The following is a 27485-nucleotide window of genomic DNA, read 5'->3' as shown; positions in this document are numbered from 1 at the left end:
AAATAAGGTGGGAACACACTGGAGGACTCTGAATGAAGAAGTGACTTAGTCTGCTGCAAGGGGAGCAAGGCAGAGAAGTAAAATAGGGCCATTGTGGAGTAGGGAGACCTTTTGAAGGCTATGGAACAGACTAGGTGATGGTGAGTGGGAAGACTGGGATGGCAGGAATTAGATGTTCTTTGACATTGCCAGGTAGAGCCTACAGGATATACTGACGAATGGCATGTAGGGCGAAAGAGGGAGACACAAACTGTGGGTGATTCCAAGGCCTATGGTCTGAGTAACTGACAATGGAATTTCCACTTACTGAACTGGGGGGTGGTAAAGAAAAAAGCATGTATTAAGGGATGCAGGGAATCAATATTTAAGAATGAGATATATTAAGTTGAGCATCCAAGTAGAGATAGAGTTAGAAGGGAGGTCTGATCTATTAGCCATTCTAATAGGTGTGTAATGATACTCATTATTGTCTAAATCTGCAATTTCCTAATGACATTTGATGTTGAACATCTTTTCACATGCTTGTTTCCCGTATATCTTTGATGAGATGTCCAGGTGGCTTGTTCATTTTTCAGTTGGGTAGTTTTTTTTTTTTTAATTGTTGAGATTAAGAGTAGTTTGCATATTTTAGATAGCAGTCCTTTGTCAGATATGTCTTTTGCAAATATTTTCTCCCAGTCTGTGGCTTGTCTTCTCATTCACTTGACAGTGTCTTTCACAGAGCAAAAGATTTCAATTTTAATGAAGTTCAGGTTATTATTTCTTTCATGATCATGTCTTTGATGTTGTATCTAAAAAGTCATGACCATACCCAGTCATCTACATTTTCTCTTATGAGAAAAATCACCTATCACCTGTCACCTACATGCCCCAAACCACACACAAATAAAAACAGAATCTTTAAATTTATACTCAGGTTGGCTCCCAGTAGAACATACAGACTTTCATATTTTCCACACATTTTCAAGTGTTTCTAGAGAATCTTTATGAAACAATATACAATGATAGTTATCTGCCTCTGCTTCGGTTATAAACTATTGTAAGGTACTGAATTTTGCAGGTTATCTGCAGAGGTGGTAACCTGCATTCCTCCTTTTCCAACTCTTAAGTCTCAAGTCGTTTCAGTAGAGCTGAATTTTATGAGCGTAAGGAATTTGAACACCCACTCATGCAACATGTAAATTGAGCAACTTCTTTTCCTCTTTGGGAGGTAGTGTGTATCCAAGGTGTGTCTCAGTGGTTCAGAACACAAGCCAGACTTCCTAGGTGCAAATCCCAGGCCTACCAACGACCTGTTTTGTGATCTCTGCCTTACAGCTTAACATCTGCCTTAGTTTCCTCATCTGTAAGATGCAGAATCGAATAGTACCTATCTCACAGGGTTATTGTGAATACAAAATAGGTTAATATATGAAAAGTGAATGACACATTGTAAACACTAACAAAAATTAACTCTTACTGCCTTCAACGCCTATCATGGCCCTGGAACACTGCAGGTGACTTGTAAATCTTTATTAAACGAATGACTAATTCTAAGATGAGAGCACTGTATCAACATCCCTGCCACTTTTTTTCCAGGGTGGGGGAGGTAATTGTGTCCTATGATCATACAAAACTTTCATTTATTTATTCCTTTTTAGAAACTCTCCATTAGATCAAAAAAGAGGCAGTTGATTAAGTTCACTGCTAAAGGATATACAAGTCACATTGGCACCTGATTGTACTAAATTGGGACTTACAAAATAATACACTTCGGAGTAAGAGGAATTTTAATTTTTTCATTTTAAGGTACCAAATATAGAAAGGAACACGGAGTTTCAGAACCCAAGTGTCTTCTGCATCGTTGGGCTCGTGGAAAGATCATTCTTTCTAATTGGCAAACAGGGCTAAGCTTCTCCCTCATGGGTAATGCCGGGGAGAGGTACGGGCCTAATTAGACTTTATATTCCCAACACCTGTCACAGTGCCTGGCAGTCAGTAGAAAGCAAGAAAAAATATTTTAAAGGGTTGAAATATTAAATAACCAAAGCAACCAGGGCCTCAAACCTTTTTCTTCATGTCAACTTCCACCTACCTCGATGGACCCAAGTCTTCCTCTCAGAAAGACAATCCAGGGAACAAATAAAAAGGATCCAGTTGAAACCTCTTCTGGAGTTATGGGAACCACCTCCTCCGTTTGCTGCTACGGAGGGTAAGAAGGGCAGAGATGAGGCTTGGGGAAATGGAGCGGGTCTGAGTGGCAGAGCAGTAGCCGAGTCCCACTTGGCTGGGGTCCCGCGGGTTCGTTGGTTACCCCGCCCCGTCCCGCACCCGTCCTCATTCTCGCACTTGGAAACAAGCGATCAGCAATACAAGCCTGGAAGCCTGGGGCGCCGCGTCTCCGAGATGGGCCTGGGGGACTCCCGCCGCCGCAGAGAGGGAACTTCCTGGGGCCCCCACAGCATCCTAGCCAGAGCTGGACTCTGGCCCTCAACCCTGCGTCCCGCGCGCGGCTACCCTGGGGGCAGCCAGGGCGCGGCCGCCCCGAAGGAGGCCCCCGCCGCCGCCGCCGCCGTGGGTCCGCTGCTGGAAGACCTCAGACGGCGGCTGGTGCGCGCCTTCCAGCGGGCGGTGCCTCGCGGGGGCTTGCGGCGCTCGCGGGAGGAGGCGGCGGCGGCGGCGGCGCGGGAGGAGCAGAGCCGGGCGCGCGTCGAGAGCGCCCTGGCCGGGCTGCGCGCCGAGCTGGTGAGCGCGCTGGCGGCCGCCGCTCGGGGCCGCCTCTCCCTCTTCCCCTCCTGGGCCCCCGGCCTCGAGCCGCGCATGTGGCCCACCCAGGACTCGGAAGGCCGAGGGATGCTTTCCCCAGGGTGGGGAAAGGGTGAGGCGGTGCACCGCGGTGGAGCTGGGCGCTGGCCGTCCATCTGTCTGCAGGGTTTGACGCGCCTGCCTCCCCAGCAGCATCCGGGAGAAAAGGGGTCCTGCAGGGCCCGGAGTGCCGGCTGGCTTTAGAGGGCTGAGCCTCTAGTGACACATGCCAAACCGCATACTGTTCCTGTTACTTTAGGGATGCTAATTAGCAGATTTGGGCTTCAGTTGACTCATCTGTAAGATGCAGATAATAAACTCATAGGACTGCTGTACGTATTATATGAGATAATGTTACATTAAGTGCCTAGAATGTGCATACTACTCAGTGAGCCTTATTGTTATGATAATTATTATAGACCTTGGAGTTTTTTAAATTGTATTCCCCAAATGACAAATACATAGATATGAATGATCAAAGGATTTCCCAGAAAGGAGTAGAGAATTTCACACATGCACAGATGCTGTGTTCCTGGAATGCAGACCACCATCAATGTCTTGGCCAACTATTACACCATTGTGTACGACCAGTCATGAAGAAGCAAAAGAGTGGATGCTTAACACCATCACCGCTAGAAGCAGCAGTTCCTGATAACAGACCATTAGCCAGATTTCTGTAGGAATCGACACACATCCAACCATGTGTCCATGCACATGGGTGGGATTTATGTAAGGAATAATGATGAACAGGTTCAATTGATTTAGAGACATGTTGCTATTTATGAAATGTTACTTATTCTATTATTTGTTGTTTTAATTGTTCTACTTAGTGAGATGCATTGATTTCTAGGATCTCTGAGTGAACTTCAAGGGTTCTATATACCTAAAATTGTATGCCAAATTCTGTATGTATATAAAGTGCACTTCTCTCTTCAGAGTGGGTTCACAGCTTTCACCAGATTCTCAAAGGGATCTGTGAGGAAAGAAGCAAGGAACGATTGGTATTGGACTTTCCTAAATAGGTGTGAGTTACATATACTTAGATGGTGAGCCATTATCAATAATTTAACTGCTTGATTTTTGGCATGAAAGTACAGGATGGATTTTCATCAGTTTATCCATTTATTCATTCCTTCACTCTGTCTTTTAACAAACACAGAGATAACCTGCCGTGTTATGTGCACCAGCAGTGCACCCTTAGTTATGGATACAGTTATGAACAGGAAACAAATTCTGTGCTCAAAATCATCAGTCTGGTGTAGTCTGTGTGCTATAAGAGGCACAGGTACAGAACAATGTGGAAGCACAGACAAGGTGGTACAGGGACAGCTTCTAAGAAGAGTTGGCATTTGGCTGGGTTCAGCACGAAGAGGGTAGAAGAGGCATTCTAAGCAGAAGGGCAGAAGATGTGGCTCAGTATAACGTGTTTATTCTGGGATAGGCAAGGTTCCTGAGCAGCTGCAGTGGGGGCTGGTGTGGGAAGAGTGCCCGAAATGAAGCTGGAAGAATGGGACAGGGTTACAGTGCATCCCTGCCACACTGGGGAACTGAAGCTTCCCACAGGCAAGGTGCAGGGGCCTCTTGGGCTACTGGTTGGGTTGTTACTGTTAATGCCTGTTTGCTGGATGTTCATTACTGTATTCTTTGCAAATTCTTGCTATCTGAGAAGTGGTTCCAGGTGCTAAAGAATGAAGAAACATATGTCAGAAGAAAATGGAACGAACATTTTATCCAATGACTTTATTTTTGTAAATTCAGAGGGAACCACCAATATTTGCTTTTTACCAATGGAATGCCCTGGTTCATCCTGGGGTGGTTTCTGTTGGTGAGCTGATGAGGGGTTTTAAGCAGAGAGAACATGGTTCTCATGAATTGCATTAAACAAGACCCTAACTGAAGAAATATGCAAATAGTTGATCACTAGTTCTCAACTGTAATATAAAGATTATGTTGGACTAAGCTTTGCTGGACTCCCTCTTAGGTAAACTGCCTGGGAGATCTATTTTTAAATACATGGGACCTTTACAGATTCTCATTGGAGGGTATAAATCAGCCTTGCTCTATAGCAAGTTTCACTCTAGAGTGAAAGCTGTTAGATTCTGCAAGTACACATAACTGTACATGTGCCTCTAAGGGGTGGTTAAATGTTTTTGCTCAACAGGGAGACCATTTAGAATCCTGAAGACTTGAAATGACAAGTAATGAAGTAAATGGGCCCAGGTCCTGAAAGCTCAGATGGCCCTGGGCAGTCATCCTGGAGCTCAGAAGGCTCATAAAGATAAATGATTTCCTTGCAGATCACATGCCATTGCTTGAAAACAGCCATCCATGCACAGGAATTTTTCACATGGACGGCTCTGTGCAACAGCTATTTTCGTTTTCCTTGCAAGGCCATTTCGAAAGCTATTTGTATGTCCAGATTTTACCTTGTATAGAAAGTCAGTTTTACAGTCAGGGCAAACAGTCAGAACTGGAGAATAAGATGACAAATACATCTCTCTCGATATCTTATTTTCCTTTCCTACAAAGTCCTTATTTTTCCTGTGCAGAGAGCAGTTTCATTTGATCCGTATCTCAGGCTAATAAAAATCCTTATTGTTTTTCTAACTTTCAGCTGGAAATGCATTTCCAAAATCACCAGCTGGCCAGAACTTTGCTGGATTTAGACATGAAAATGCAGCAATTGAAAAAGGAGTATGAACTGGAAATTGCATCAGAATCTCAAAGCTCAGAAGATAATGCCGTGAATCCGGAATGAAGAAACTCATAGATGAGGATCTGAACCCTAAAAATAACATAGATGTCTCTGAAACAATCCCAACAGTAACATTATGGATGCTTTGCATGAGATTTTAGGGTCAATTTATGGGCCCCAAATTTTGATGCCATGGGGAAGTGACAGAAAGCATTTAAGAAAGGGGAGAGAGAAAATGATGTGTTAAAAGTTTTAAAGTGAGTTATTCATTGTTCTGGCTGGGAAAGAGATGTAAAAAGAATATACTGAACAATGCCTTAATGCCGATTTCTAGCACGCTATCTTGTGCCACCTTAACTTTAGCATTACCTGAACTTTCTGAATCTGTGCTTGTTTCTGTTTTACTTGATTATTCTTGGTTTGTCTGCCAAGTTAGCTGTTCAGTAGGCTTCCCTCCCTGCTCACCTCTCTCTCTCTCTCTTTTTTTTTTTTTTTTTTGAGAATCACTTCTGCCTAGATGCCAACTATACCCTATTAAGGATGCCTCACCTCTCTGGAATACAGTCAGGCAGATGAAGGCAGTTTGATCAACTTGTCCTCAGGAGTTCTGAACTAGAACTAAAGGAGTAGATGAGTATTGGAAGCTGATGGTAGAAGCTGTTGGGTAGGGGGGCTTGGAAGCTACTGGTGGCCACCATGTGAGAAAGTGTGAGCTCTAATAAAGGAGGTTGAAACAGCACCACTGAGAGCGCAAAAGGGGAGAGAGAGCTGCGCTTCCTTGTCTCTGGGGTCCAGCTCTTGAAAACCCCAGCCCTTGCTGTCATTTGGACACATGAAAATACTCTAGCATCCTCCTGATAAAAATCTCCTTTTGCCTACATCAATTGAGTGGGAGTTTTATGACTTGTACTCAAAAGATTCCTAACTGGCACAATTCCTTTGTTAAGCTTTTAGGAGTTAAAAAGGTTTGTGTTGAATTAGAACATCTACCTTTACCTTAAACATGCCGCCTTCTTAATGCAAAAATAAAGTTAAAAAAAATGTTGCAGATCTCAGTGATATTAATAATGGTCATTATCTGTAAAAAATAAAAATTAATTTATAAAATGTATGTGATTTTAATACTTAACAATAAAAATTAGTTCTGGAAGACAAAAGAGAACAGAATGGATGTGGTCTTTCTCTTAAAATAAATACAAGTTGTTTTATGTATGTGAGGTTTTAAGGATTATCTGAACCAAGTTTAGTTTGTCCTTAACTTGTTTTTTGTCACTAGAAGTGAATTATTTAAGCTCTTTGGTACTTAATTTCTTCCCTCTGTTAAACTGAGGTATTACTATGCTTAACTTACAGAACATTGTCAATGAGCTATTGGCAACATTCTGATATGTAACCCCTGGATTTCTTGAGCAATTCTGTATTTGAGCTCTTGGCTGATAAATATACAGACTGGTTTCTTAAATTATATTTGTAAAACATTTCCTATATGTCTCCTCCTCAAAGTCATAGACATTCTAAGGAAAGAGGCGGTGGAATTCCTCATGATCCCTTCTTCGAGAAAGATTCTACTCAAATGTCAGAGAGGTGATTCTAAACTATATTTTATAATTTAATATTCATAAATTGTTGTGATTTTGTGTTTAGCAAATATTTAAGATGATTCTTTTATAAGCTCAATTCCTTGCAGAAAACAGAGAAGCTCACATTGGTTAGCATTCATGTGAGTAATTCGATTATCCTAAATGTACTCTATTGGGACTCAAAAGAGAAAAACTTAAAAAAGAGAACTTCTGAAAATGGAGGCATTATTTTCTACTTTTTTAGACAAAAAAAAGTCCACCATTTACAATAAAGTCTTTGGTCGCTAGTTTTTTGGGGTTTTTTTTTTGTCCTATCTTTCAGTGATAAACTTTGGATCACTGTATCTTTGAGGAATGACAGATGGAGAAACAGAATAAGAAAGTCTTTGTTTCAAAAGCCTCTTACTTTTGGAAGCCTCACCAGCGGAGGTGGCCTGTGATATTAGCTGTTGATAGAGAAATACAGTGAGAACTTGATAGTTGGGACACTATTGCTATTAAATGCTGTTGTTTCGTTTCCTCTCATAAAGTGAATTCTGCTCTCATATGGCATCCATCATCTGTTTTTATTTAAGAAGCAGAAGCCAGATTGTGTTCATATTTTTTCTTTGCAACTGCACTCAGCTATTTGCTGTTAGTTTGCTGGATTCTCATCCCGTCCGCTGCTCATGGAAAGACAACAGGGACTCTTTCCTAAAGGGATGCAGGGATGGGCTTCCAATGGCCACCTTTCCCCACTTCCCAGAGCGTTTAAATAAGCTAGAGCAACAGTGTGACATGCTAAAGAAATATGAGGTGGATGGGACTAAACCACCGCCAGCTGGAGGGGAAAATGAGAAAATAATTATTACCTAAATTACGCAGCAGGGAAGCAGTAACTGGGTAAGTCGAAGAAAGTAAGATGTTCCTCCTCACAGGGGATAGAGAGGGCCAAAGAAGAAGAGCTGAAAAAACAGTTTAGCGAGGAAAATACAGCATTTCGGTTTTTCAAATGTGGATTTCTCACAGCTTTAATTATTGGGGGGGGCATGTTAGCAGGGAACTGTTCGCTCTATGGTACTTGGTTTGCAGCTACTAGTGAAGAGGGCCAGATTAATTACGACAATTAGGAGCATCGCGCAGGTCGTTAGGTATTAAATCCCTTTCCAGGTGGCCTGGATGAATCTATGTTCTGTTTGGCCTGCCGAGCTACTTCTGCTGTAACAGGTGCTTCTGGAGCTCCCAGGCTGGGGACGTGATGGCTGAGCCTGCAGCAGTGTGATGACAAGAATCCCATCTCCCCTGGTCCCTTCCCTGGCAGGGTACCAGACCCCAGTGCAGCCATCGGTTCTGTTTATTTACCACTATTATCACTGCCGGAGTCCCTCCCAGCCCTGAGCCTGGCACCAGGCCCTCCGGTGCCAGCTGCTTCCTCTCTTTCATTGTTGCCGCTGCCACCCCTGCCGCCGCCTCTCCTGCTTCTTTGGCTGTATTACTAATGCGGGTTAGGGGAGGATTAGAGATACGGGTAAGTTTAGCGTTGAACCTATGCCACTCTGCCCACCTCTGGGCCTGGCAGCCTCTTGTTTCCCCTGAACCAAGTGCTGAACGATGTAACTTGGAGATGGGTGCACGTCTCCCATAGCAGTGATTCCGGATCCTGCCTCTGATCAGTGCTGGGGCTTAAGAGGTTCCGCCTCTTCCTTAGGAATGACAGTGCCACCATCCCTCCCTGCTGGGACCAGTGCAGGAGAGACCCTTGGAATGCAGTGGTAATGAAACCAGCAATGACATGAGCTGCCTCTCCTGTGACGGGTGTTGTGGCAAGAACACCACAGGTATTAGCTAATTTAATCCTCACAATGAACTGCAGGCAGGTAGGACAAGTTTTGGGAGTCATTTGGCTTTGGTATTTAATCCTGAATCTGCCACTTGCCAACTTTGTGACCTAAAGCAGATTGCTTTAATTTCTTTAGATCTGTCTAAAGAAGCTCGTCAAAATGGTACCCATCTTATTTGAATCTTGAGGAGCCCAAATTGAAGAACCTCGAAGCAATTTTGGGATACGGAGCGAGTGGTGAAGGCTCTTCTACTTACTGTGTGTTTCTTTCTTTCACATCTTCAGTTCTACATGATCTCACTACCTTTTTGGACTCAGACCTTTCCTGTGCCTCTTTCTTCATTGCATCTTTACGTCTCTGTAACACTCTGCCACCTGCTCTCTGTTGTCATGTTGACTCTGAGTTTCCTCTGCTGATTGATGAATTGACTCACCAAACTTGAGAGGAGGCACCCAGGAGATAGGAATGGTCAGTATCTGCTACTTACCAGCCCCCGATTCTGCCTGGCACAGTGCTACGTGCATTCAGATGTGATTGTCTCCTCAACACTGGGAGGTGGGAACTATCGCTTCTCCCATTTTATAGAGGAGGAGAATGAGTATGAAATAGGCTAGCAAGTGGAGCTGTCAAGATTCTTATCCACTAGAGATGATCATATTGAGTGAAGTAAGACAGAGACAAATATCATGTGATATCAGTTGTGTGGAATCTAAAAACAGTGATACAAATTCTATTTCCAAACCAAAAACAGACTCACGGACATAGAAAACAAACTATGGTTACCAAAGGGGAAGGGGCAGGGGAGGGATAAATTTTAAGGATTGGGGATTAACAGATACCCATTACTATATATAATGAGGATCTACTGTATAGCACAGGGAACTATATTCAATTTCTTGTAAGAACATAATAGAAAAGAATCTGAAAAGAAAAAAATATACGTGTATATGTATAACTGAATCACTTTGCCATACACCTGAAACTAACATTGTAAATCAACTACGCTTCAGTAAAAAATTTAAAAAGAAAAGATTCTCATCCACGGTTGAGACCCTTTCAAAGTAACAAGGGAGACCCACACACTAGTGAATCAATTCCACATTGTAATAGAAAGGGTAATAGAAGCCTGTATGACGTTCTAGGGATGCTTTTTGCAAGGGTCAAACAAAAAAGTTTGCTTTTCCCAAATTACTTGTTTTCACCTGGAAACAAGCCCTTATTTTGGGCTTCATGTTCTACATTAAACTAGCTGGGTGATCTGGGACCAATTACTCCACTCCATTTGAGCCTCATTTTACTCACTTAAAAATGAGAAGAGTGGAGAGTCTCTAAAACACTCTTCTCACTTGGAAACTATTCTATTATAATCCTGCTGGCTTGTAACTGGACGGTCCAATCACTCACCTCTGCCTTGCCCAGACTTCCTAACACTGCAGCAGCTCAGTGGGCTGCTGACTGTGCATCACTGGCCCCTGGTCGTGAACAGCACTCTCCCGGTCCCAGCCCTCGCCCTGATCACGGCCCTGGCAGCTGCAGACTTGATGATGATTCTTGTCACTCTCGGATGGCCTCTCTGCTCTTCTCACCCATTCTGTGGCCACAACCAGGGGGAAAGGTCACATTTGCACTTCAGAGGGAGACAAGTATTGCTCAGACCTTTTATGTGATGGATTTTGCAAGCAGCCTGGTGGATTGCCTGCCTAGGCGGCACTGCAGGCTGAGAGCAGCGTAAGGTGTAGTCAGGAGTGCAGCCTCTGGAATCAGGCGATGGATTTGGAATCTTGGCTCCTCTGTTGCCTCACTATGTTTTCATTTCTGAAATTCAGCTGCTTCTCTGTAAGCGATAATAATCACACCCAGCCACCCCATGGACTTACTGTGAAGATCTAACGGCTTAATGTATGTGGAGTGTTTAGAACTCTCTCACGTAGAGTTTATTATTATAACAGCCTGCCTAACACACATGTTGCTCATCCTTCTTGTCTACAGGAAGTGCCCAATTCCAAGAGGGAGACTGAGAATGACAATTTCACTTTTCCAAGCCCTACTGGGAGCTCAAGACGGCTATAGAATCCAGCTTTGTCCAGTAAGACATAGGGGAAGTTTGCTGGGGGGTTTCTGAGGAACATTTTCTTTTCCTACAAAAAGAGGTAAGCTCTCTTCCTCCTCGCTTCTTCCTTTCTTGCTTAGGAACATTGTCCCATGAGGTCGTAACGCTTGCACCTGCTGCAGCCACCCTGTGACCAAGATACACGGAGATACTCGGATGCTTTGAGGATGGGAAGACAGAAAGATGAAGAGAAGCAGTGTCTTTGATGGCATCACTGAGCTCTTGAGCCATCCTTGAGACTGCCTTCCTATGGCTGGCTTTTTTTTTTTTAATTTTTTTCTTGGGGGGAGGTAATTAGGTTTATTTATTTAAAAAAAATTTTTAATGAAGGTACTGGGGACTGAACAGAGGATCTTGTGCATGCGCTCTACCACTTGAACTATACCCTCCCCCTTTGCTATGGCTGGTCTGGATCTGTGAGGAAACAGCAATAATAAAACTCAATTGTTTAAGCCACTTTATTTAAGTATTTAGTTCCATGCACAGAACTAAGTGTTACTGACACACTTGAACCCCAGCAACCACCTAGGATGAAGGTTCAGGATGATGCATTATCTGACTGCAACCGTGGATATCAGAAACCATGGGCAAAGGACTCCAGAAACACCATTTGGTTGCTTAAATGCCTGTAGTGAGGACCCATCTTATTCAATAGGAGACCAATTAAAGCATATTGGAGGGAAACTTGTCTGAGAGGAACCCCCTCCCAAACCCTGTGCAATTCCACAGTAAATGTTCCGACTGTGGAAAATATTTCACACGCTCACACTTGTTAAGAGCAAGACGACAGGTCCAAAACGGAGTTACCTACGCTAAGCACCACCTCACCAAGCTGAGACTTAATTACAGTTCTGGATCTCCCAGAAATGGAATCTTGGAGTCAATCAGGAATCACGTGATCAGAGCTAGTCAAGTAATCTGTCTGATCGACCCCTGTCTTCCCCTAAAAGAAAGTAACCTTGCAATAACCAACCCATTTTTTTCACCGAGTATATCTTCCTTGTTCCCACTTCTTTCTGGCTATAAAAGTCTTTCATTTTGTACAGCTCCTTGAGCTCCTTTCTAGCTGCAAGATTGGATGCTGCCTGACTCGAATCGATTTTTGCTCAAATAAACTCCGAAAATTTTTAAAATGCCCCGGTTTATCTTTTAACACACTCCATTAAGGATATCCAAATGCCTATGGAACCTACTACCTAACTGATTCTGTCAGAGAAGCTATTTGATTTTTCAGCAACTGAAAGAAATTGGGATGAAATAATTTCCTAAAGTGTTTTAGGAGTGAGCTGGCAGCAAATACAGTAAACTGTTCATTAGCTCTTAAATTTTTATATCAGGGAAGTTTAGCAAACTGTCAAAAAACAGCCTAAAATCAAATCTCAACAAAAATTGCTTCTAAATTGGTCTCAAGGATGCTTGTCTCTCTAAACTTCTACAGGATTCAGTTAAGAACTGTCATGCAAAGAAATTTCTCGAGATTTCGAGGTGGGACTGTCAGGTTGCTGAGAGCACGACCAATATCCTGAGTCTACCAGTGTATACTGACTTGATGGTTTACTGTTTACCCCGAACCTTACCAAGTGCTTTACAGGTTACAATGTACTGGGTGCTGTCATAGCCAATAGCTTATTAAACCCACATTGACCCTCTTGGGTAGGTGTTGCTTGAGGCCGTTGAAATTTGAGGGGCAGCAACAAAGCATGCCTGTCTAACTCTGGGAACACTACCCTCATCTTGCTTCCTGAGATGTCACTCTCTAAGTGGCTGATGAAGTAGCAGGAAGCACAGCTCTGGGAGTCAGAAGACCCAGCTATGGGTGTCAGCTCTGAGCTGAACTTGCTGTGTGATACCTGGTGAATCACTAATGTCTCTGGGCTTCAATTTCCTCATTTATAAAGTGAGGAGTTGAACTCAAAATGATCTTTAAAATTCTTTGGGTTAAGCATTATTGTCTCTAGCTAAATGCTTTTGGAATCACTCTTTGAAACAATGTTGGCACCAATTCTTTAGTGTGAATTATTTCAGATGGTGATACGAAGACACTGACATTTAGAGTGCCTACAGTGAGCAAATAAAGGAACGAAATAGAAAAAAAAAAAGGAAAAATGCTAAATATAAATTCTTTGCACCTTATAATTGTACCTTAAGTTCACTTAACAGTATGAATCTAACAGGCCAAACATTCTTTGTTTCCTTCTTTCTCTCTCTCTCTGTCTCTCTACCCTCTCCCTCCTTCCCACTCTCCCTTCCTTTCTTCCTTTCTTCACTCAGCTTTACTGTTGTGCCTACTGGGTGACAGGCACTATTCTAGGCGTGTGTTGAGCATCAGCTTTGAAGTGAACATCGTGCTGGATACTGAGTACAGGACAACGGACATGAAAGACGGGTGCTAGCTCTCAGGGTGCGGACACTCTAGATGAAGGAGCAGATAGTTCAATAAGATCTTTTAATACAATGTGATGAATGCTGTGGTGGGGAAGAAATCAACGGGCTAAGGGAGTGAACAGGATGCACACTTAACCTGGATGTGATGGGAGAGGGAAGGCTATGGAAGCACAGCCAAGAGAAGGCTGGGGAGGGAAGAGGAGGAGCAGACAGTCTTAGGCAGAAGCAGCTGCTCCTGGACAGTCCCAGAGGTGAGCAAGTCATCACCTGCTGGGAGGAGGCACAGAGCCTCCACAGAGCTGGAGCTCTGAAGGAAGGCATAAGATGTGAGGGGTATGGCTGGACGGGTGGGCAGAAGTGACTACATGACGACAGGCCTTGAAAGCTATGCTTTGGATTTCAGGCTTTATCCTTAAGAGCAAGGGTAGCCATGAAAGAAGATTTTAAAATTTAATTTTTTATAGTAATACATGCACATAATACATAAAGACAGTAAAGTTTAAAAACCTTACTCCAAGACTGTCAGTGCCCTAACGGTATCCCTGCCTCCATATCATCCCAAAAGAGACCCCTCCCAATTCTTTTCCCTTCTAAATAACGTGTCTTTCTTTTGTTGATTTTAGACATTATGCTTTCCTATTATGACAAATGAGAATTCTAGTTTTCTTATACCCCCTCCTTCCAATCCCTTTACTCTTCCAAATACTAGAATTGGGGGAAAAGATCCCTTTCTGTAGAAGGTCACAGGCAGGTCCCCACCCACAACACAGTAGTGAGGGATACTGGATGTTTGCATTTAGTCACACCTCAGTTATTTTTAAAACAACTAAGTTCATTAAGATAATTGGCTAAGTATTTTGAGATAACGTGTGTGACCATAATTTCTGTCTCCTTATTTAGGAAACTCAAATGGGCAGGATCCAGGGGACTTCTACAGAAATTGAAGCAGTCACACCTGAACTGAAGGAAATGTAGGTTTCCACATCTTTAATGAGAATTTAACATTAGGAAACCTCCTTTTTTGATTTTTGTTTTAAAGAATGTGGAAGATACTCATGCTTGTCACTGTGTGATTTGTTTTATGCTTCTACTCTTTATGGCTCTTGTATCTTAACTGATAAATATCCTTAAGATTTCCTCAGGATCCTTAGCACAAAATAAAGGAAGGAAGAAAGGAAGGAAAGAAGAAAGACAAAATAAGTACAACTAGTTTCACTCAGTCACTTAAGATATAGTTGAGTTTCCTCTATTCATGTATAATACATACTTTTTTTTTTAAAGGGATTCATGATAACCTACGACAATATTCACAAAGTAAAGGCAGAAAAGCTAGTGTAATGTAATGCAAAGGCTGACACCAGGGTAAGGTCAGTAATGGAAATATTAAGTCTGGAATATTTGCAAGTAATGGATTAAATATTGAGCCCTAAGCCTTCTAACAATCAACAATAATAGCACAAAGATAACTTACTCTCTGTCTGGTTCAACATCACGACAAATTGTTTGCAATATACATGCCTAGGAAGTGACTAAATTACCTTACCTTATTGTTTAATTAACTGTAAAGCAATTAGGTCCAATGAAGGCTGCCCCAGGCGATGACAATTGGCTTTGGGATGGTTGAACATTAACCCTTGTAGAGCCGTAACTAAAAATAAGGACTAACTTTTTGTGCAGGCCAGTTTTCAGTGACGCAAATAAAAACCGTATCACCTGCATATTTTTAAAAATGTTTATCTTAATTCTTTCAAATAATCTTCTCTTTTCCCACCTCCATTTTAACCTTCTCATTCTACATTGATATGAAAACACTGGCATAGATTTTTACCCCATTACAGCTTTTATTCTCTCCAATCCATCACTAAACTGTTCTTACCGAGGCTCACCCTAGCCATGACATTAAAATCAAGGCCTCTTATGAGCATCAATAACCTGGGAGTAGTTTGAGTTTATTCTGTTTAGCCAATAGTCGATTCATTTTCACAGAATTAAAAATCAAAGAAAGATCAATAAAAGTCACAAAAACCACACGTGGCTTCTAACACTTTGATTCACCAGGTAGTAAATAGTGTAACCATAGCCATGTCTAAAGGCACTGCTTTTCACCTATGCAAATACCCTGCAAAGATCTGACTTCAATTTATGGAAACTGACACACTGCTTTATGAAGGATTACTTAGTGCATTAGCAGGTTCATAATTTGGGAGCAGTGTATGGTTGTCATTTTCATACACAAGGGAGGGTAATTTCCAAAATTCCTCCCACGTGCCAAGGAAGAGTGCAAGGATCACAGAAAAAATTGCAAGACTCAAGGAACTCAGAGTCTGGTGGGGAAGGGAAATAAGCCAGCAAACAGTTATGATGTAAAGTAACGGTATTAACATAGGTATTGCATAATAACTATACTTCGGTATTATGTAAGTATCTAAATTGGGCTGGGAGTTGGGGAGGTCAGGGAACACTCTGCTGAAAAACTGAGGGCATCTTCAGGCTAAAGGAGAAAGCTCATTTCATGAAATTGAGGAAATTACTTAAATTGGGCTTCATTTATTTCTCTGAAACACCAGGTCTGGAGGGAACCATGAGGCTGTCTAAAGTTTCCCTCTTAGATTTCAGGCAGGATTGTAATTACACCCTTTCAGAAACATGAGACTCAAACTTACACAAGTAATGTCTTTTAAAAATTGCGGTAAAATACACATAACAACATTTACCATTAGAGACATTTAGTACATTCACAGTGTTGTGCAACCATCACAACTATCTAATTCTAGAACATTTACATCACCTCAAAATGACACCCAATACCCACTAGGCAGTCACACCCCACGTCCCTCTCCCTCCAGACCCTGGCAACCATTAATATGCTTTCAGCATCTATGGATTTGCCAGTTCTGGATACTTTATATAAATGGAATCATACAATATGTGGCTTTTTGTGTATGGCTTCTTTCACTTAGCGTGACTTCAAGATTCATCCATATTGTTGCATCTATCAGTATATGCTATATTCATTCCTTTTATGGCTGAATAATATTCCATTTGATGGATATACCACCTTTATTTAGCTGTTCGTTAGTTGATGGACATTTGGGTCAACTTTTTAGCTACTGTGAATAGTGTTGCTATGAACATCTGCAAATTTTTATGTGAATACCTGTTTTCAGTTCTTTGGGGTTTAGAACAGGAATGGAACTGCTGGATCACACGGCTTTCTATGGAAACACAAACTGCTTGCCACAGCAGCGGCAGCATTTTACTGAGCTTATTTTTAACGAGAAAGTATTTCTTTCAAGGCCACCCTGTGCCTTGGTAATTTATACTCTCTTGACTTCAAAAGATTGCTTGGGGGATTAATAATCTTTGTGAAACTGTTAAAGGCCTTCCAAAAGCAGCCTTTACATAAATCAGAGGTATTCTGTACTCAGGCATTCATTACAGTATAGTGTGCAAGGAGTTGGATAGTTCAATAAATTTGTATGGAGTTTGATCCGTATCGGTGCGAGCTTTTACAGTTTTGGAAGACCCGAAGCTGAAAGGAGACAAACTGAGTTGAGTTAGTTTCCCTTGATCTGACCTGCTTTTCCTAATGAGATAGCAGAGGCATAAAGAAGCGCAATCCTTTTGAAGTATGGGCGTGCTGATTCAGGCTGTTACAGCCATTAATGAATTTATCTCTCTTCAGAATATTCTAATGAACTGAAACCCAAGATGGCTGTTAATTCAAAGCAGAAGCACAAACGTGGCTGAACAGATGACATTTGCGCTATTTTCGCAGACTTTCGTAGCGGTCTCTGAGAGAAAACCAAATGAAAAACAAATGTGAATTTTTTTTTTTTTTTTTGGATGGCTCTAGACTGTTTTAAAGACTCTTGCTGAAGAGAACAGACAATTACACACTTGTCTGAGCCTACTGCATATTTGGCTCACACATTGGTTCAGGGAAGCTCATCAGCTTAGCAAAGCATTTATGCAGCATCATTCTCCACAGCATCTGGATTCCTGGATGCCAGACGTTCTGAGAAAAACCTGTTTCCCAGGCTTGAATCAAGCCAAGGCTGGTTATAACGGATCAAGGTGACAGCAGAAGCTCACAGAGCAGGCAAAGAAGCCAAAATTAGATATCAAGAGCCCTGTCTATGTTTTTTCTTTATCATTTAAAAACTGCCTGATGCTACACAAAATCTCACGACAATCTACTTAAGCACCTTGTTGGGGAAGGCAGTACCTTCACATACCTTAACCCGGTAAACACTGTGAACAAGTTGTAAAAGTATTGAGTCTTTTTGTGTTATGCATTTTCCATTTCTTATTTTAGATCTTCACAACAATCCTGTAGATAGTACAAATAACTGGCATGGCTGAAATGCAAAACAAAAGACAGCTTATTCTAAAGCCTGAGATTTTGCAAATATGTTAGCTAGCTTCTCATAAAATAAGAAAAAAAATGTAAAAATAAAAATTTATTTGTTTACTTATTTTTACTGAAATAGAGTTGATGGGCAATATCATGTTAATTTTGGGTGCACTATGTAGTGATCTGGCATTTACATGTTATGAAATGATCACCACAATAAGTCTGGCAACCGTCTGTCCCCATGAAAGCTATCACAGTATTATTGGCCATATTCCTTATGCCGTATATTACATCCGTGTGGCTTATGTATTTTATAACTGGAGGTTTGTATCTCTTAATCCCCTTCACGTATTCTGCTCTAAGACTGATGTCAAAGAGAGTACTGCCTATGTTTTCTTCTAGGAGTTTTATGGTTTCCAGGTCTTACATTCAAGTCTTTAGCCTGTTTTGAGCTTATTTTGTATATGGTGTGAGAAAGTAGTCCAGTTTGATTCTTTGACATGTAGCTGTTCATTTTCCCCAGCATTACTTTTTGAAGAGATTGTCTTTTCTCCCTTGTATGTTCTTGCCTCCTTTGTTGTAGATTAATTGACCTTATAAGCATGCATTTATTTCTATTTCTGTCTATTCTGTTACATTGATCTGTGTATCTGTTTTTGTGCCAGTACCACGTTGTTTTAATTACTGTATCTTTGTAGTAGTTTGAAATCAGAATGTGTTATGCCTCAGCTTTGTCCTTCTGTCTTGAGATTGCTTTGGCTATTCAGAGTCTTTAATGTTCTCACACAAATTTTAGAATTATTTGTTTTAGTTCTGTGAAAAATGCCTTTGGTATTTTGATAGGGATTGCCTTGAATCTGTAGATTGCCTTGGGGAGTATGGTCATTTTAACAATATTAATTCTTCCAATCCATGCACAACAGTACACTTTTCATTTGTATCGTCTTCACTTTCTTTCATCAATGTCTTACAGTTTTCCGAAAATAAATCTTTTACCTCTTAGGTTAGATTAATCCTAGGTATTTTATTCTTTTTGATGCATTTGTAAATGGGATTGTTTTCTTAATTTCTGTTTCTTATGGTTTGTTGTTAGTGTATAGAAACATAACAGATTTCTGTATATTAATACTGTAACCTGCAGCTGTATTGAATTCATTTACTAGTTCTAAAAGTTTTTTGATAGTGTCCGTAGGATTTTCTGTATATAATATCTTATCTACAAACAGTGACAGTTTTACTTCTTCCTTTCCAGTTTGGATTCTGATTGCTGTGGCCATCTCTGCTAGTGGAATAAAGAAAAACTCACTTGGCTCAAGTTCATTTTGGCTTAAATAACAGTTTGTTCTTTCTTTATATAAACCTTGAGCAGAAAAATCTCTGAATATTTCTTGCCACTAATCAGCTTTTTACTACTCTTTCCTTATTATAAAGTCTCCTTATTATAGGTTCTTCCTTAAGAATGTTTTTATTTCTTAGTAAGGCAAAGTAAACTAAGGGTGCTTGATACCAAAGGCTTGCTACAAATCACTGGGAGTCTGTGCAGAGAGTGGGTGCAGAAAGTGGAAGAGGCTTGAGAGGTGTGTGACTTTAACATCTTTATTTTACAGTTGAGAACACAGTGGATCAGAGTGGACTCTGGCTTGCTCAAGTTCAGTAGCTAGTGATGTGCGCGCGTGTGTGTGTGTGTGTATGACTTTTATTCCCAGACTCCATCTCACTGCTCATAGGTCTTTCTCTGCTCCCTTTTTGACTGTATCTGCATTCCTCAGGCCTCTTCTAAATGAGAGTTGGAGCTTCTAGTGTTCCCAAGCTCATCCAGCCCTACCAGACAGAAGCAGGGAATATGATCATAATCCTGGAAAAATGTTTTGCCTTGGAGGCAATCCTAAAAGTCTGCAACATCTCTGAGTAACTTTATAGTCTGTCTTACTCCTTTTTCTTCTACAAGTTTCACAAGCAACCCCTCAAACTGTCACATTTTAGGTTCTCCAGGATGGTCACTTATAAGGAGATTTTAGGTTCTAGTGAATTTGTCCACGGATAACCTATTTTATACAATATAAATGGGAATTTCAGTATTCTCAGGGTGACATCAGATTCTTGTAAAATACTTGCCCAACTATAAAAGAAAATAACCCAGGAAATAAGAGAAGGGGTATTGTTACTCAGGTACAAAACAATGACAACAAAAGCTCATCAATACCATGAAGGCAATGATGCCAAGTCCCAGAAAACACTTTCTTGCTGTCTTTTAAACATGTGTCTAAATACAAGAACCAAAGACTTGAACAAAACAAGTCTCTGACTCATTCACCAAAGGGAGCTTCAGGACAACCTGCAGTCATCTATTCTCATTCCCTGAATGTTTCTGACTGTTCAGCTGCTTCTTTTAAACCTTGAAAAGTAATAAACAGCTATATTTTGTCAAGGTCACAAGAGAAAAGTAAGGCTGTGCATTTTATAAAGGACCAAGACAGTATTGTGACTCCAATAAAAGTTCCCCAGGGTCAAGGGATCAACTTTTAGAAATGCAGAGTGAATACATTTTTAAGATTTCTCTGTCTTAAGTGGTAGTCTAAATTTAAAAACACAAACAAACTCCATAAAACCCTGGTGATTCCAATTTGGCTTGTATTAAAAAGGCGATGGAAGAAAAGAGAGGAGATAGTGAAAAGTTAGCATAAAAAAATGGAAGGATCAAACATCTTTTTCATAGGATTTTTAAATTGCCTGGGGAATTATTTTGATTTGCACTAGTCTGTATCTACCCTTTGAAGCAAGTTACTGTAACATTTTATTCCATATTGTCAGAAAGACTGTTCACTCAGGACTCTGGTAGTTAACAAGGGTGTGATACATCCTGACTTCTGTGTTGATCAAGCTGCATTTCACCTCTGTAAGTTTGAACCATCAAGTTCAATTGGATTTTCCAATCTTCAAAGTATAATACTTTGTCTTTCAGAACGCACAGGGGTAATTAGCGTGTACCTTAATAAATCAAGTCCATGAGTGAAAATGATTAACATTGATAAAATATATACTAGTTTTCTCATGGTGGCATATAGGTTTATAAAGTGTAACCAGATACAGTTAAAAGTGATAGTTCTTTCTAAACAATGTAATTTAACTTGCAACTGTAGTTTTTCAGTTTAGTAAAGGAACAAATGCTATGACACACTCAGCAATTTGCTGTACTTCTCGCTCAGGCTGGCTCGAGTTTGGAGATTCATAAACTCTGTATAGGTAATGTGAGTTTTCCAGGGTCTTCTTTCTCCTGGAAGAAGATGTAATACACTATCAAAAGAAAGGCCTGTGCCCTGAAATCACAGACAGAAAAGGGTTGGGAATAGCTTTCCAATACTAATTCTAAGATTTTGGCCAAATCATTTCATATGAAATCTCTTCTCCTTTATAAAGTGAGGGTAATGGTATTTTTCTGATAAAACGTATGAAGCTTCTTGGTTTATTCAAATATACACTAATTACCCTTGTGAATTCTGAAGAACAACATATTATACTTGCAAGATCTGAGAATTCATTTCAACTTATGCTGGCACTTAAGAGATGGTGACTGCATGAATCAGCTGTGTTGTAGTAACAAGTAACTCCCAAGTTTTAGTGGATTAGGACAACATTTACTCTTGCCCCTGTTATGTGTCAAGAGCTGCAGGTCAGATGGAACAGCACTATGTAGGACCTGTTTTATTCACAGCAGACAGAGAGAGAGAGAGAGAGAATGAATCGTCAGAAATATGTGATTGTGATTCCCTTACAAGCCCTTGTGGGAACTTGGCAGAAACATTCCACTAGTCAAGGAAGTCACATGACCAAGCCTGCCATGAATGGGGAAGGGAAGCATACTTCTCCGCCAAAGGTACTGCAAAAGTCTCATAGCAATGAATGAGTATATTTAATTCTCTTATAGGAAGAGAAATGAGTAGTTGGGAACAATAATACAATTTACCACGGTAACTATTGCTATTACCAGAGAGGCCGGATTGGTTGATGGGTAAGAGTATAGATTCTGAACCTGTGTTTTTATCTTACCTCCAGTGTTACTTGCTATAGAAACTGGGGCAAATTGCCTTTCTATGCTTGTTTGCTCAGTTGGAAAATTGGGATAGTAGTAGCATTTATCCTCTCCCATAGGATTATTAAGAAAATGAAAGGAGTTTGTGTTTGTGCATGTGTGTTGTGTGTATAATGAAACTGACTTAGAATGAAAACTGACACACATAGGAAGTAACATGTGTTAGCTATTATTATTATCACTGGTTATATTGAGGGGGTAGTAAATTTATAGAGGCATTTCTTACAGAATAAACAAATCAATTAAAGTAGCTCTGGTAGGAGAATGATATATAAATTTCCTACATCTTTCAATATAAAGTGACCTTCTCTACGCAATTCAACTGGTCCATGTCATTGATTCTTCATCACTTTATTTTCTTTTGTGTTGCGGTCATCAGTCTTGGGAGATGGCCTGGCAGAAAAGGTAAGGAGGAAGCTCTGATGGCTAACATTATGGCATAAGCTACTAACTTTGTTTCCTCCTTTTGAGACCTTTTGATTATATTCCCATTTTCAATCGCTTTTAGGGGAAACAATTTTTTGTGGGGGGGGGGGTAGAGAATCTTTTCCTCCATGTTTTCAAAGAATCAAATTCAGAAATATATTGGTTTCTGGTAATGAACATGAGCTCATCTCTCCCCCATGGGCTTGTTTCCTTAGACCATGAGCACTGCATCCTTCCACTACTTTAAAACAATTTCAAAGAACAATCAAACTGACAATTTTCCAAATAACACTGCAACAGTAATAAACCACATGGCCTCACTGCCATAATGTTGGAAGTTCTATAGTGCAAATTGTGTATAGTTAACTTCCTCTATGTATATCACAGATTCTGCTTGAAAACTTAACCTTAATTTCCTTTGAATAGTACCTGTGAAATTTACTAGGTAAGGAGCGGTATCTATAAACTGAGAGATACATGCAAATAAGTGTTCAAACTAAAACAAGGATGATTTTTCCTATTATAAAATAAACAAACTAGGAAAAAATAGCTCAAATCCCGTATCTGTTCATTTTAGATACTACAAAAGCACTGAGGAGTGTAGAAATTACACAATTACACAGTGACCTTTCTTCAAAAGTTTTTACTTTCATCTCCTTCCAATGAACTGTGCCTAGTGATCCATTTATACCTCATCTTCTAATCATTAAAAATATTCTGCAACATTCTTCCTACTTCTAACACATGGTTTAGGTGTCCGGGGAACAATTTAAAAATTTGCTGAAAAGGTTGTCCAAGCACCAGGGTTGAATCAGAGGTCCGGGACTTGAGTTCTGTAGGTCTCCCCACCACATAAATGAAATCACAGACTCCAGTCTGTGAACACTTGTTGAATTGAGGCCGGGAAGTAAGTCCATGGGTGAGTGACTTCAACCATGGAGGAATATGCGATTGCTGTTTTTGAGCTGGGTTAAGATGGCTAGGACTATCAGGAAGACAAATAGAAATGAAGACAACTATATACTCTTTTCTCAGTGAGGTTTCCCATCTTCCACAGAGTTGAGCTCACAGGACAAAAAGCCCTAACTCTTAATGGATTTTGCATTTTAATTATTATGCTGGACTAGACATATGAATTAGTGAACTGACTGAGAATATTTTGAGGGACTAACGACTTTTTCATATTCAAGAGTGACCAGACAATCATAGGGCCGACCTGAGATTTCATCCAAGTTGCCGGAGGAAAACTGCCCGTGAGACCTGATACACAGGTGCTGATAGATGGTAAGCAATGTCTTGTTTTCTACATATGCCTGTTCAGGGAGCACTGAATGTTCACAGGCTTCCATTCCACTTGTTTCCCTTATTAGTAAAAAGCCCCCTAATTTTTAGCTGAGCACATTGTGACTACATTAGTGACTACATTCCAAAGCTTCCATTGTAGTTAAGTGTGGCCACGTGACTAAGTTTGGACAGATGAGATGTGGGTGGAAGTGCTATGTGCAACTTCTAGGTCCCTTTACTTATTTTTTTTAAAAGCTGCTTTATCCAGACTTTCTTTTCTTTATTGGATGGGAAGTGGCATCCACTAAGGGAACAATTTGGATATCAGAGCAATACCACCAGCATTAGACTACTTAGCTCTGGGACAGTACATGAAAGTACATGAAAGAAAAATAAACTGTTATTTATTTAAAACACTGTATATTTTGGTATGTTTTCTATGAAGCATAACCTGTACCTTACTTACTATAAAAATTAGTATCTGAAACTATGTTGCTGCTGTAACAAAAACCTAAAATATGTGGCCTATCTCAACAGTCAGGAGAAAGACGATCAAGAAAACTATTAAGGCCGGAAAGCTCACAACGCTTCAGTACTGCCTTGGGAATATGTGTGGTAAACCTGTTACATGCAATGACTTAGAAGAAAGGTCTTTCTTCTTCCACTTAACTTTAGAAAAGTGTTAGAAAAAGGTAGACTCTCATGCATGTTGCCTGTTTCTTGCTGCTTTTACAAAGATTCCAGAAGAAAGAAATGAGCTTGGGCAATTATTGGGCAGTTTGTAAATGAAGATGGAAGAGAGTGTAACTGTAATAATGGATGACTTCTCTGCCTTTGGTCTGGAGTCTAAATCAAAGGCTTAGAAATTTGGGGCCTGCAGGGTTGGAAGAGTACCTGAAACAGTAGGAGATAGACTTATTCATGGCCTTTCTCACAGGTGTCCCATCAGACTGCTCATCTGTGGGAGCTAATTCTGAATCAGGCATGAGGTTAGCTGCTGCTGAAGTAGGAAGAGCTGAGCCAGAAGTTAATACAGAAGGGGAGGGAAGCTGGCACTTGCCTAAGACTTTATGTTCTCAGTCAATGTTTGCTACTATTGTTAACCATCAACATGCCTGTTGACTGAATGGATGAGAAATGAGTACATAAAAATGTATATTATCATTAAAAGACTTTTTGGAGGCCGGGGGGAATTTCTGAGCAGCATTTGCATCATTTACAGAAAGCAGAAGAGAGAAACAGAAAGGCACAGACCATGAAGCAGTCTGCACCATGCTTGCTGCCTTATAATGTGGAACAAGAACCATCACCTCCTCTAAGCAGGCTCTTGATTCAAATAAGATGGTCAGTGGTATTGCAGATCAGGGACAAAAAGGCTGGTAAGTCTGACAGGTGGTAACTGCTGCGTGCTCTTCTTTCTCTTAATCTTCCCTCCCTCTTACTAACTGTGCAGAAGTGTAAATAAAATATCACACAAAAAAATGTGATGAAAGAAAGCCACATGCTATAAATTTAGGAGAAAAATGTCCAAGCATTCAGGCGCACTCTGTACTGCCCTTTGCATATAGATGCAGCCCTGACTTTCTGTAAATTTTGGAGACCTAGCCAGTGGCCTTACGGATGTTTCAGTATGTATTATCTTTTGTTTTAGAAACACCTATGTTTCACTATCATCCTACCTGAGAAGGGCTACAGCTTTTTCTTTTGTTTTTTAAAGTCATTATAAAGGAAGAGACTTATGTCTTCTTCAAGTGTTAACTCTAGGGTGATTCAGTTACAATTCATTCTAACATCACACATCCCCAAAGAAAATATAAAGGCTTGGAGCAGAGAAGGGAGACAGACTGAGTGTTTCAGGGGATTGGAAATGGAGTGGGATGCCTTGCACTTCCCTTGTCATTGGCTTTCACTTTGCCAAGGTCAGACAGGACAGGAGATTAGTTGCCCTATGATGATCCTTTAATGCATCTTTGCGAACCAGTGGCCTCAGGCTCATTCCTGGGAGACATTTGTCAAAATCTTGAAAGCTTTGTGATTGAGTTTCCTTAGGTTGTACTCCAGCAGCTAGCTGAGATAAAATGGCCCAACCTACGAAGGAAACTACTGAGGCACAGAACAGAAGCACAGGGCAGCTCAAGAGATGTCTTCATGTGTGTGCTTGCCACATGAGCGGTGAGCTTCCCGCTCCAGGACCACTGCAGTCATCATCTTTTCAAGGTGCTCCTGCCTGTGAAAGCAGTCTGTTATCAAACACCCTGAACATTACCACCCAGGGATCTGATTGCCTGAACTATGCCAACAAAAAGCAGTTCTATGGTAGCAGAGGTAAGATGAGAAGGAAAATTAAAAAAATCTTCATGAGGTGAAGGCAGAATCATTTCTAAGGGGACAGAACACTTAGAGGAAGGAAAAGAAGAAAGCCTAACATCAGGCTGGATTTTTATGAAAAGCTGAAGACCGGTACTCAAAATAATGTTATAAAAACCAGGAAAACTACTGTGGATGTGATTTCTCGATCACTGCTCTCTGAGGCATGGGAAACTTCATACTTAACCTTAATTAGAGACTTCATGATCTGACCGCTGAAATTTCCAATAATTGCTTATTGCCTTAATTTTATTTTAACCTACTCAATGCAAATTGATTCAACACATTTTTATTGCTTCTGGTTTGGTGTTATTATGTTCGGGTTATAAAAATAACCCATATTTATCTTATAATGGGTTCTGCAGAAGCTGAGTCTGAGATGAGGACTCTTGTTTAACTGATCTATCATTGGGGGAGTGCTTTCAGGAGATGGGGACTGGAGGTGACAGGAAAGGGCAGGGAAAGGGAAGTAAGGATGCAGTCTCAGGAGGAGATGAAGATGGTGGAATAGGAGGACACTGAACTCACCTCCCCACCATGAACACATCAAAAATACATCTACATGTGGAGCAATTCTGACTGCAAACAAACTGGAGACTGGCAGACTTTAATACAACCAAGGCTGTAAAGAAAGATCCACATGGAGTTAGGAAGGGAAAGGAAGCGATCAGGTCAGGCCCATGCCCCTAGGATGGGACACAGAAGAGCAAGGGGACTATAGGGGCCTGGAGACCCTCCCTGGGGAGTGAGCAGCTTGAACCACATATTGGGCACCCCAGACCTTGAGGTCTGACACCAGGAAGATGATTCCACTTGGCTGGTTTGAAGACCAGTGGGACTCGCAGACGAGCTGTGAGAAACCTACACTGCTTCTGAAAAGCATGCACATCTTGCTCCTGAAACCAAGTGAAGGCAGTAGACTGAAATTTCCTGGGACCCTGGTCAATTTCCTGCAACCATCTGAAAGCCTGCTCCAGTCCCTCTTGCTCCGAGATGCAGCTCCCCACTAGGGTGAAGGTAGCCATTGCTGAAGAGAGTGTGCAGTGGTGGGGGATGGAGCCAGCTTGGAACCGGCACCACATCTAAATGGGACAGGGGTAGACACTGCTGGTGCTCGTGGAGGCTGCAGACTGGGATTGTCTGGAACTCTGACTAGTGTGCCAGGATTGCCCCGGCATGTGCTCCGGCCCCCACTGGGCACCTGCTCTGGTCCCTTTTGCTCCAGCGCTTCTCCCCTCCAGGGTGAAGGTGCTGATGCTGGGTTGGGGAGAGTACACTCTTAGAAGGAACAGAACCAGCTTGGACCCAACCCTCAGGGCTTCTGCTCCAGCACCTTGGGACCTGCCCCCGTCCCCAGAAGGGCAACGTCAGCCACCGAGCAAAGGAGAAGCCCTTGCTCACACTTCTCCTCTAGGTGTAGCCCCTCACCTCCAGCCCTACCCCCCACCAAGGTGATGGCTGCCAGCAAGCCCCAGGGCAAGGACTCACTCCCACTTCACATCCAGCTCACCCACCAAATCCACTGAGCGCATACAGACTGCACAGGGCCACTCTCACACAAGGACACCCCTTCAGGACTGGGATAGG

The 27485-nt window shown here is 41.3% G+C and overlaps 2 protein-coding genes across 2 annotated transcripts in view; one reads left to right on the top strand and one right to left on the bottom strand.

The window, feature by feature from the left end:
- RAD21 (RAD21 cohesin complex component) overlaps positions 1 to 2089 on the bottom strand; it is a 65589-nt gene extending 63500 nt beyond the window's left edge. The window contains exon 1 of the mRNA XM_006186467.3: positions 2075 to 2089. The gene's annotated coding sequence lies outside the window, so the exon portion shown is untranslated. The remainder of the gene's footprint in view (positions 1 to 2074) is intronic.
- AARD (alanine and arginine rich domain containing protein) lies at positions 1909 to 7476 on the top strand. The gene is made up of 3 exons (XM_032467553.1): positions 1909 to 1921; positions 2102 to 2724; positions 5399 to 7476. The coding sequence occupies exons 1-3, from the start codon at positions 1909 to 1911 to the stop codon at positions 5540 to 5542; spliced, it is 780 nt and encodes a 259-aa protein (XP_032323444.1). The 3' UTR covers positions 5543 to 7476.
- The last annotated feature ends 20009 nt before the right edge of the window (positions 7477 to 27485 follow it).

This window comes from Camelus ferus, chromosome 25 (assembly GCF_009834535.1).
Source record: "Camelus ferus isolate YT-003-E chromosome 25, BCGSAC_Cfer_1.0, whole genome shotgun sequence".
NCBI classification, from domain to species: Eukaryota; Metazoa; Chordata; class Mammalia; order Artiodactyla; family Camelidae; genus Camelus; species Camelus ferus.
This window is presented reverse-complemented; position numbering and strand designations above follow the sequence as displayed.

Coding starts and splice junctions, on each gene's coding strand:
- AARD (XM_032467553.1), top strand. Junction 2,725..5,398: donor CCGGGCTGCGCGCCGAGCTG/GTGAGCGCGCTG, acceptor TCTAACTTTCAG/CTGGAAATGCATTTCCAAAA.